At 37.6% G+C, this 11,105-nt stretch overlaps 1 protein-coding gene across 6 annotated transcripts; it reads left to right on the top strand.

Moving 5' to 3' along the window:
* The first annotated feature begins 807 nt into the window (after positions 1-807).
* LOC135757938 (uncharacterized) lies at positions 808-10,318 on the top strand. 6 transcript variants are annotated; one of them, XM_065272721.2, is made up of 12 exons: positions 808-1,108; positions 2,101-2,312; positions 4,466-4,631; positions 6,232-6,729; positions 6,984-7,013; positions 7,123-7,158; positions 8,000-8,067; positions 8,300-8,343; positions 8,749-8,820; positions 9,188-9,268; positions 9,383-9,463; positions 9,683-10,318. In XM_065272721.2, coding segments are annotated over exons 2-9 (1,050 nt in total). In that variant the 5' UTR covers positions 808-1,108; positions 2,101-2,105; the 3' UTR covers positions 8,750-8,820; positions 9,188-9,268; positions 9,383-9,463; positions 9,683-10,318. The 6 variants fall into 6 exon arrangements, with proteins under 6 accessions (XP_065128793.1, XP_065128790.1, XP_065128792.1 ...); XM_065272718.2 differs by having other exon boundaries at positions 8,537-8,820; XM_065272720.2 differs by having other exon boundaries at positions 8,749-9,268.
* Positions 10,319-11,105: the final 787 nt, after the last annotated feature.

Genomic DNA, 11,105 nt, shown 5'->3' with positions numbered 1-11,105 from the left:
TAAATGATTAAACCGTTTCTCTGCTGCAGCCCGACTGGCAGATCCAGTGGTGTATTGCAGGTACGCAGGTATACGGAGTATACCCACCTCTTGATGGCATGGGGTATACCCACTTCTACTGGGGGCATAAATTAAGAGTATACCCACTTCTACTGGGGGCATAAATTAAGAGTATACCCACTTATTCAGACAACAATACACCACTGAGATCGTGCTATTGCACGAAAGATGCATCCAATTGAAATGCATTAGTTTAAAAAACGTGCTGCAATTACGAAAATAACGAAATAAACGTGCCCCTGCCACGAATAAATAGTTCATATCACATAATCTGACAGCGATCAGCGGGTCATTAACGACAGTATATGTTATCATGTTTAAAATCATAAAGGAATTATGGTTAGGCCACCAAAATGGCTAGCAGCATTGCACATATATAAACCGTGATAAGATCTCGTGAATAAATGTTGATTAAACCGTTTCTCTGCTGCAGCCCGACTGGCAGAAAGAATCGTGCTATTGCACGAAAGATGCATCCAATTGAAATGCATTAGTTTAAAAAACGTGCTGCAATTACGAAAATAACGAAATAAACGTGCCCTTGCCACGAATAAATAGTTCATTTCACATAATCTGACAGCGATCAGCGGGTCATTAACGACAGTATATGTTATCACACTTTTAAGCAGTCTTACAATATTAGAGTCTAAAGTTATTATTTAGAGTCTAAATATATTTTTTTTATTTAAACTATTGTTACTGTATGTGAAAATGTAAAAGTAATATGTCAAGGACTTGATATTGATTTAATTTCAATTTAAAAAATCAATAAAAAAAAGTAAAAAAGAACCATACTTCGCATCTTATAGCAAAAAAGGTACATTTGATTTGTGTTTTTGTCACAGCAATACAGTACGTTTTGTTACAGTAAGTTAAGCTCCGAAATATATATATTTTTAAATTCTAGGGAGTTTCATCTGATGTCTTGCCCTGTTGAAATAATAAACATAATTTTGATTCATTTAATTAAAATTTTTACAATATCCGGATGACGTGTTGGATGACGAAGCTAGCGCCAATTACTTCCTCTCTGGAGTCGTTGATTAAGGTAGGCTAAAATTGTTACCTCATGAACAAGTACCCTATTCTATTTAATTCGATAAATTATATGCATGCAAAAGTGTAGTCAAGTATGTCATATTTTAACTCTTTGACATTGCTTTGGTGTTTCCATTTGTCTGATATACAACCCTTGTGCTAATCACTGCATGTCCTAGCATGTCACATGTTAGTGTACTAGTTCACAAACATTTTTTCAACTCTTCCTTTACGCTTTTCGTGTAATTTAATAATGTGATATTAACATCTGGCATGCAGTAGACACGAAATTGTCACACTATTCATTTATCAATATGACTATGTTCTATCTCTTATCTGGGCAACACACGCACGCACGCACGCACGCACGCACGCACGCACGCACACACACACACACACACACACACACACACACACACACACACACACACACACACACACACACACACACTGTTGTTGGCGTATGTGGTTAACGGGGACAATTCCATAGACCCAATGCATTTTATACTGTACAAACTGTATATTCTATTCCCCTTATCTACCCCTGTTCCTAAACCCAAGGATCACAAAAACCTGTTGCCAGTCTTTAATCTATTAAAAAGAACCATTACGTTTTAGCTGTTCAGTTTATGGGGACACTGTGTCCCCATAAACCATGTTTATAGCATAGTAAACATGTCATTATACACTATTCATGTCCCCATAAACCACATTTGCACACACACACACACACACACACACACACACACACACACACACACACACACACACACATAGTATTATTGTGTAAATGGCAGTTAAAAATCAGAGAAATGTTTACCCTGATCACAGTGTCATCACAAGCAAAGTTCAAAACAATTTGACCATTGAAATTAGGAAAGCACATAGCATCCCTTGCATAATGTGATTTTAAATCATATTGTGTGATATTAATTCAGAATGTTTCTATGGGTAGGCTATATTACACATAAATAACTTTCTCTTTTTCTTCCTTTTTCTTAGACAACATGGTTTCTAATACAAAGAAATGCCCCAACTGCCCCCAGGTCATGCCCTGTGCCACTAAGGTTTGTAAGGCCTGTGGGGCAGAGCAGCCCAAGAAGGCTCGCCTGATGAAGAGGCTGCAGGCCCTTGATAAGAAGAAGGGGGAGTGGGTTAGCAATCTTAAAAAAAACCACAATGAGGCAGCCATGCGGGATGAAGCCATCATTTTGGTATGTACAATTAACATTACCTTTTTTAATAGGGTCACCACATTTACCAGTCCTGATAGATCATAATATATTTTTCAAATGTTTTTATTTTTTAAAAGAGTGATTAAAACCAGATTTCTTGAAGGTTCTCTTTCACACAGTTAAAGCCTAGTGCAGGCGTGTTAAACTCAAACACATGGTGGTCCAAATTTAAAAACTGGGTCCAAGTTGCATGCAAGGTAAATCTTTATTGAAAAACTGACTTAAATTGAGCATGTGATTTCCCCTTTTAGTAGTATGTGATGAATTTAATGTAGTCATGGCATTCATGTAATATTAATAAGAAATTAAGGTCCTACTGTTAAAAGTGGAGTTTAATTTTAAACACAAATTCTTCAGAATAGAATAGAATACCTTTTGTTGTTATTATAGACCGTTTCAGCAGTAACAACATAAACAAACGGCTTTCGTGGAACACACGTAACTGCTTGTAAACTCTGCTTAGGATCAATAACAACAAAGTTATTTTATAGTAGTTTATTTCTGATAACAAGCAAAATAAACAAGTCGATTTCTTAGTTCATATTTCATAGCTAGAGCATTTGAAAAACAACACAGAGCTAACGTTGCTGTGTAAAATGTGAACTATTATGTAAACAATGTTAACTACAAACCGGCTGTCAAACCTCCCTTCCCATAGTGGTGATTCATGATCGCCATCTTCCCCTCATCTTTAGGAAACCGAAGCATTTGTTATTTTTGACGAGGTATTTGTTCCAGAGTTCAGTTTAGCCACTAATCAGACCATTAAACAAACAGAGACCGGAAGTAATGTTCCTACCAGAAGCGTAACTGCACGGGCATCCGATGAAACTATACACATGTACAACAAAATTGAAGCAACTCCTTTTCCAGTGTCAACATGTACATAAGAGAACTGTAACAACAAGGAATAAAATAAGTATTGCAAATTGGGGGGGGGGGGGGTAAGGTGCAGTTCTGAAAAGCTATATAATTTTAAAATTAAATAGAAAGATAAATATGGTTTGTATACTATTTGATTTTGATTGTATCAAAAGTATAAAGTATTAAATATTAAGTCCAAAATATTGAACAGTAATGAAATTGCACAGAATATCAGTGTTATCAAAAGTATTAAATGTTAAATATTGCACAGTAGGTGAGTAGAAGAAAGTCAGTGCCTGTGTGAGTTCAAATTGGTTATGGGTTTTGGGAACAGGCCAGCACATTTAACCATTAAGGTCACTGACTGTTAAAGGGACATTTTCCAGCTCCCCTAGAGTTAAACATTTCATTCTTACCGTTTTGGAATCCATTCAGCTGATCTCTGGGTCTGGCGCTACCACTTTTAGCATAGCTTAGCACAATCCATTGAATCTGATTAGACCATTAGCCTCAGGCAAAAAAATAACCAAAGAGTTTCAATATTTTTCCTATTTAAAACTAGACTCTTCTTTAGTTACATCGTGTACTAAGACCGAACCGAACACCCGAAAATATTCCCCTACCATTGAAAGTAACCAAGGGGACTATTTTTGGGGAGTGCGTAATATCACTACACCTCCTGCAGCCATGTTACATCAGCAAAGTTCTTGATTATTACGTCAGAAGGAGATTATAGTTCCTAGCCACATCTGCCTTGAAAATCACAACTTTTAATTTTCTGTCGGTCTTAATACAAGATGTAACTTCAGAAGAGTAAAGTTTTAAATAGGAAAAATATCCAAACTCTTTGGTTATTTTTTTGCCCGATGCTAATGGTCTAATCAGATTCAATGGATTATGCTAAGCTATGCTAAAAGTGGTAGCACCAGACCCGAAGATCAGCTGAATGGATTACAAAATGGGGAGCTGGAAAATGAGCATATTTTCAAAAAAAAGTGGAATGTCCCTTTAACTTTAAAGGCATATTAATGAACTAAGTACCCTTTGCCAAAAATCACTCTCCAGAACATTCTCATTCACGGTTCGATGCTGGTGAAATTCTGTCAATCTGATCAGAGGAACTTAGTATAATATGACATGTAATAATGGGCAGTTTTTTATTAATGTTTGGCCTTACAACAAATTTCAAGTCTTGCCTCAAACTGAATTTACACTCAGGTTTTTTGATAACATACTTTTTTATCCTTTACAAACAAATGTCTTTGCAGCTTGAGAAGCTTCATGCAATGGGCTACAAGCCACTACTCCTCCTTCAGAAGAAAGGCAATGGAAAGAAGCCTAAAATAGCTTCCCTCACCCCAAGATGCGAGCTGGACCCGCTGGCAACACAACACCTCAGCAAAATGGCAGCTTTTTATGAGTTGGTTTGTGCAGGTGAGATGTACAATATACAATTGATTGTTTTTTTTCAGCGCTTATCAAATATTTATAGTTTATACAACAAATTACAACCTTAGTACATTTCAACGTTGTGGAATGTTGGTTACATAGACGAGACAATTGTAAATTGTTATTGTATCAAGACAGTGTAGGGGTCTTCTCGGGTCCAAAGAAATGTACCCGACTTGAAATGACCCGAATCACTTTATACCCGAACCCGACGTGCATAAATAATTTTTTTTTAAAGAAAGACCCGCCCCGAGACAAACCCGAGAAAATAAGACCAGAGTGCGACCCGAACTAGTGGCAATTTTTTTAACCCGACTGGACCCGAATGTAAACGGCACTGACGTGTGTGCATTCTGCAGACCCACACGCAGCAGTCAGACAGAAAGAAACTCCGGTGGCTGCTCCATTTGTCTTACTTTGTTATCTGACGATGACACCAAGGTAACCGCTAAAATGTACATTTAAAATTGATTGACATGTCTGTCTTAATGAAAATTAACCTACCGCCAGCCACACAATTTCGCAAGCGCTCTTGGCAAACAGATGAGAGGTTTGAAAAGGACATTGACGCACACACGCAAGAGAGTTCGGGTCTTCTCAGGTCCGTTAAGCAAAAACAAATTCATTTTAAATTACCAGAGACCAGATGCTGCTATTATTGTACCCGAACCGTGTCCGAGGCACATGTGAAACTTTTAGACCCGAACCCGATTGGGTCTCGGGTCGGACCTCGGGTTTTCGGATCTAAGTGTACTTGGAAAACCTCTAATTCATACCTTTACCATAATCATGTAAACTTGCATCCTGTGTGAAAAATAGCCTGTAGCCCATTTTTTGCCTGTGTTTCAGAAATATGTAAATGCATACAAGCTAAGGCCTGGTTCACACGTCAATTAAGAGAAAACGCTTCCCTACCAATGACGAGAATTTCCGGCTTTCCGCAATACCGCTATTATCCACCAACTTCCAGAACTTATACAACCCGGAAGTAGCGCCTCACATGAAAGAGAAAGAACTCCGTGTATGTTTTAAGATCGCTCTGCATCTGATCTCTATCAAAAGTCCTTCACAAAAATGGAATTATCTCAGCTTTTTGCTCAAAATTGGAGACAACGCTGCAACCGGCGTTTCTGAAAATCCTCACCCTGGCAGGGGTTTTCAAAAATGTTCGGTTTCAGTGACATGATACTGCATTTCCGTGTAGACGAACGGCCGAGCCTCGTAAAAAAGTCACAGTTACAAAAATACCTGTGTCCGTGTGGACTAGGCATAAGAAATATAGTCTTAAAATTCTGAATGAATTCGGAATGTCAAATTGTCACGGTCATGTTCTATGTATTCCTAGAAGTTCTTGAGTAGTTCTATTGTTTCATTGGTCCTTGTGCTGATTGTTCCCCAGGTGTGTCTTGTTATCCCTGATAACACACTACAGATATGGCTGACACAGACAGAACTTCAAAATAAGAGTATGATACAGGGATACGTAGAGCATAACTGTGACACAAATAATCTGCCTTTTTGAATTTTTTAAATACATTATAGTTCAGCATCATTCCTACTTGTTGTTCTTATCAAATTTCAACAGGTTGGAAGGCGTGTGAGGACACTGTCCTCACCCTGACCCTCACCCCCTGTGACGAGCAGGGGACCTCAGGAGAGGCGAGGCCAGAAATTCTTGTGGAAGAGGCAGAGCCGGAAGGCCTCATGGAGGAGGCGGAGCTGGAAGGCCCCGCTGTGGAGTTGACAGGCCTTGTGGCGAAGGCGGAGCTGGAAGGTCCTGGTGTACAGGCAGAAGGCCTCGTGGAGAAGGCGGGGCTGGAAGGCCACGTGGAGAAGGCGGGGCTGAAAGGCCTCATGAAGGAGGTGGAGGTGAAAAGCCCCGGAATAGAGGATGAAGGCCTTATGGAGGAGGTGGGGCTGGAAGGGTCCACTATGAAGAATAAAGACCTTGTGGAGGAGGCGGAGCTGGAAGGCCCCGCTGTGGAGACGGCATGCCTTTTGGAGAAGGTGGCGCTAAAAATCCCTGCTGTGGAGGCTGAAGCCCTTGTGGAGGAGGCGGGTGAAGAAGATCTACCTAAAAAAGGTAACTCTTACAGTTAATGTTTAAAGCTCTGAAAGCAACACTCCATTCTGATTGGGTATTCATTTTTGTAGTATGACATAGGTTACACATGAGGGTTTGTGTGTGTGTGTGTGTGTGTGTGTGTGCGCGCGCGCGCGTGTGCGCGCGTGTGTGTGACTGTTTTAATGAGCATGTATAAAAAGATATACCTAAATAGTCCTGTATTGTTTGCCACTCCATACTTAGTTTGACATCTGACTTCTTCAAAACCACAGGGTCAACAGGGAAGAGAAAGCAGAAGTCAGGCATGTTTTGCTTTTGTCAGTTTTTTTTTAATAATATTGATATTTGTAATAAATGCTATGATGAGCAAGACCATTTTTGAATTATATGTCTGTTTTGTCTATCCCACAGAGGCAGAAATGGATAAAAGCAAAAAAAAAAAAAAAAGTAAGTTTAAATGACTTAAAGGCAGGGTATCTGATTTTGAAAAATGCTAACCGTAGCCTACTAGCACTGAAACCACAATCCCACCCTCCATTCAAATTGCCATCCAAAGCCATGCCTCCTCCAAAACACATAAACATGCACAGATCAGACATCCACATCTCATGTCTTATTCACCAGTGAGAAAACATTGCAGTATAAAGTGAATAACATTATAACCAACATAAACAACTGTTTTAAATCAGAATTAGTTAAAGCACATTTTTGGTTGTGTAGACGTAACTGTTAGTAGTATATCGTTACGCTAATTCTTAAAGCAACACAAACTACATAGGCAACACAAAGTTTCTGAATCCATGTAAATTCAATCATATCGCATATCTACCTTACCAAATAAACATTGCAAAGACCCTTTCAGACCCTTTGCCTCCCGTAGCTGTTTACAGACGGGAGGTGAGCGCATGTGAACACGCTGATGATATATGGTGTCTGCATGTACAGGGTGTGCAGTGGAATGCAAAACATGTTCATAGAATAGGGGCAAAAATTGCATGCATCCAATTATTGCGTTCGATCCGACTTCAATGATTTGTTTTAAATGTTTTGGTCCTATGCCTTTCACAGATGACATATATTTATAAAAATACATTTAAACAACTTACATAGTGATTGCTATCAGGATGTGAGGAGATGTTTAACCAGTATAAATAAAAATGTTTCTGGATCAAATCAGATATCCTGCCTTTGCATTCAGACATAATATTTGACCACTTTGATGTAAATGCTTGACCTGGATATGTTTATGATGTAGTTGTGTTCCTAATGTGAGTTTTAATGCCTTTAGATTGCGCCTACCACACAGGCCTAGATGTTTTCCCAATTAGGAGTGCTCTAAAAGAAAGAGTGAGAAAGGTAAGACATCCATAACAGAACACTATAATACTCTTTATTTGTTCTATTTATGTCAAACTAAAGTCAATATGTTAAGTTAAAATACCTGTCAATCACAGAAGTAAAGCTGGGAAATAGTCAAATAATGTAAATATTGAATACAGTATATAAAACAGCCCTCTAAAATACTAAAATACTTTTTCCAAAGCCTGATAAAAAAATATGTAAGCATGTATTGTTGTTCCTGTCATAGGGACAAAGAGAATTGCTGATCGACTGGGAGCCTTGTGCAGCATGGTATGTGTTCTACTATATAACAAATACAGAAATAAGATTGCTCTGACTCTCTATTTCACTCACACATGTTTTTAAGTCAATCGCTTTTACCTATACCTGTTTTGAAGAATGTGCAAATGTGTTTAAAGTTAACATTCCCAATCGAATAATTAAAATATCACATGTAACGTAATTGTCTCCCTTCTGTTTTCAGTGGGAAACAATGGACTCCTACTTGGGAGCCCAAGGAGTCATTTGTTTAAAATAATACATTTTGTAATATGTTGTTTTATTTTTTGTATTGTATATTGCATATTCAATAAATTTTTTTTATAGTAATTTTGTGATATTTCTATACAACGTAAAGTGTTGTTTACAAGCCCCGTGTTGAAGATGGTAGATGTTCAACATTTCTTGCCATTTCAGAACTGGATAATTCAAGAATGCCTAACTCAGTACAAAAACATGTTCTTCTTTTGATATGTGGTTTATCAAGAGGTTAGTAAATTATTCAACCAAACACAATGCGTGCACAAATGGAAGCAGGACTCTGTACATGCTGTAAGTCAGATGCAATTTATTGTACATTTAAAAAAACAATTCCTCACGAATGACAGTGTTAATAATTTAAAATGAATGTGCAGTATCCATAATGGTCATCACAAACACATGTTTCCATATGTAATATGCATGGCAGTTTACAACCTGCCAGTTTCCAATATTCATACAATAGAAGGTGATTATTTACAATATTTGTTATTTTTGGGAGATTGTGTGTGTGGGGGGGGGTTGATTTAGCAGAAACCTTATATTCTTAGTAGTTTAAATGACCTTACATTTGTCCCCTTTACTGATGTTTTACCAGTCACTGCTCCTGACAGGCTGATGTGGTCCCAGTCCTTTATTTGGCTGCAGTTCCATGAGTGGTCCCTGGTAAGGTAGATAAGTAAGTGTTATACTTTTTTGGACATCCTCATTTTTTTTACTTTACCAATTTCTGTACACCCACTAGAAAATGTCAGCTGAGCATAACATTTTTGTCCCCCCCCCCCCCCACCAGAAGGAAGCTGAAGAAGCCGGTGTTTGTCTTGCCCCACTTCCCTGTAGTATTCCCACTCCACTGTTTGGTCATTGATCCTTGGTAAGTACATCTTTCAATTTCATTTCACAAACACACAATATGCTTGTAAATGACTGTAGTAATTTAATTAGTAAGGGATAATGTGCAGACACTAGTCATTATATTGAAAATAACTCCCTACAAGGCGAACAGGTCTTGCTTCATCCTGAAAGGACTTATTTTCCAATAATGACCAGCATTTTGGGCATAAAACTCTGTTTTTGCAATTTTATTTTTTAGGCTCTCCTGTTATATTGTGGTGGTGAGAGTGTAGAACGACCCAAAAAGAAGACCCAAGACGATTAGAATGTTCCAGTGGACACTGGTGGTGGTGCTGCTACTGCTTTGACCTCATGTCGCTTTTACCACATGGCTGTCCAATCAAACAGCCTGTTAAGCCTTAACACAACCCCATTCCACAGACACACACACACACACACACACACACTCATTTTTTCAACCTCTCATCTGCTTGTCTCATCCCTGTAGTTTCCATTAAATTTATATTAAATCAATTTTTTTTTCAATAATTGTGATACTTTTGTCATTTTCATATAGATGACCACATTCAACAATTTACAAATTAATTAAAAGAAGCAAACAATGTCTGTAAATGAAATAAGTATGCATTATATTAATAAACATGGAATAGTTTTTACATTTAGTACATTGACAAAGTGTTTTATTGTTCAAGGTAGTTGTGCAGTTTGTGATCTGAGTTGATTTAATAGGTGTTGTTTTTTACAGTCAAATAGAGTATGTCCAGTACTCCGGGTGTGCTTCCAATGTGTGTGAAGTGGACACGTTTACTCTAACTGAATGTTTATGTATTGATAATCCATTGCATAAGTAACAATAAAAATGATTTCCTTCTTACAGTGACTCAATGCGTAATTTGTTAAAAACAATTTCATGATTCTTATACATTGTTATTTAACGCATATTAAATTATAAGGTTTTGGTAGTATCTAGTTTCATGCAGCATATTCATTGTTCTTTAGCCAAGCTGTACAGGGTCTTGCCTAGCAACAGGGGTCAGAACTACACATTTTTTATATAGTTTGTATAATTACACTGTTTTTATTGTTTGTCATTGTATGCTGTGGTTCATATAACATGTTTGCAGATGAGATGGACCAATAACAGATATAATCATTATAAACCATACCTTAAGTAATTGCCATAAAACATTTCAGAAAGATCAGATTCATTCTTTATTGTCCTCGTTAGAGGACATTTTTTTCAGAGACTGTACCAATCACATCAACACACAATACACTCTTATTACACCCAATAGATTATATGTTTAATGAATTCAGGGCTCCTATAGCTACAAGTTAAAAACTTTTTGCTGCTAGGCATGTTTTTTTATATGGTAGCAGTCGTACAGACTAAAGGCCTGAAGGAAAGAGATCTGACCAAGGATTCAAGCCCTTTTGAATGTGCCATTTTTTACACCTTTGGTGGGCTGAGATAACCTGGGATTCCTTCTATTTGGTTAAATAACATGTAATTTTATTGCCACACACACCAGGCATATCATATGCAGAGATACAGTACAATTTCATGAGCATGTCATGAACAATAATCACAACCATAAAACATAAAGATGTGCAATTTTGCCAAAATATATTCAGATGTATATGTTTTGCTAAAATATATC

This window comes from Paramisgurnus dabryanus, chromosome 7 (assembly GCF_030506205.2).
Source record: "Paramisgurnus dabryanus chromosome 7, PD_genome_1.1, whole genome shotgun sequence".
Taxonomy (NCBI): Eukaryota; Metazoa; Chordata; class Actinopteri; order Cypriniformes; family Cobitidae; genus Paramisgurnus; species Paramisgurnus dabryanus.
The sequence above is the reverse complement of the archived record's forward strand: the minus strand, read 5'-3'. Positions and strand labels throughout refer to the sequence as shown.

What these genes read in the sequence shown, in the direction of transcription:
- LOC135757938 (XM_065272718.2), top strand. Translation starts at nt 2,106, where the DNA reads ATGGTTTCTAATACAAAGAAATGCCCCAACTGCCCCCAGGTCATGCCC. An exon ending in GGGATGAAGCCATCATTTTG is followed by an intron (nt 2,313 to 4,465) that starts GTATGTACAATT and finishes ATGTCTTTGCAG; the next exon opens with CTTGAGAAGCTTCATGCAAT. An exon ending in AGAAGATCTACCTAAAAAAG is followed by an intron (nt 6,730 to 6,983) that starts GTAACTCTTACA and finishes TCAAAACCACAG; the next exon opens with GGTCAACAGGGAAGAGAAAG.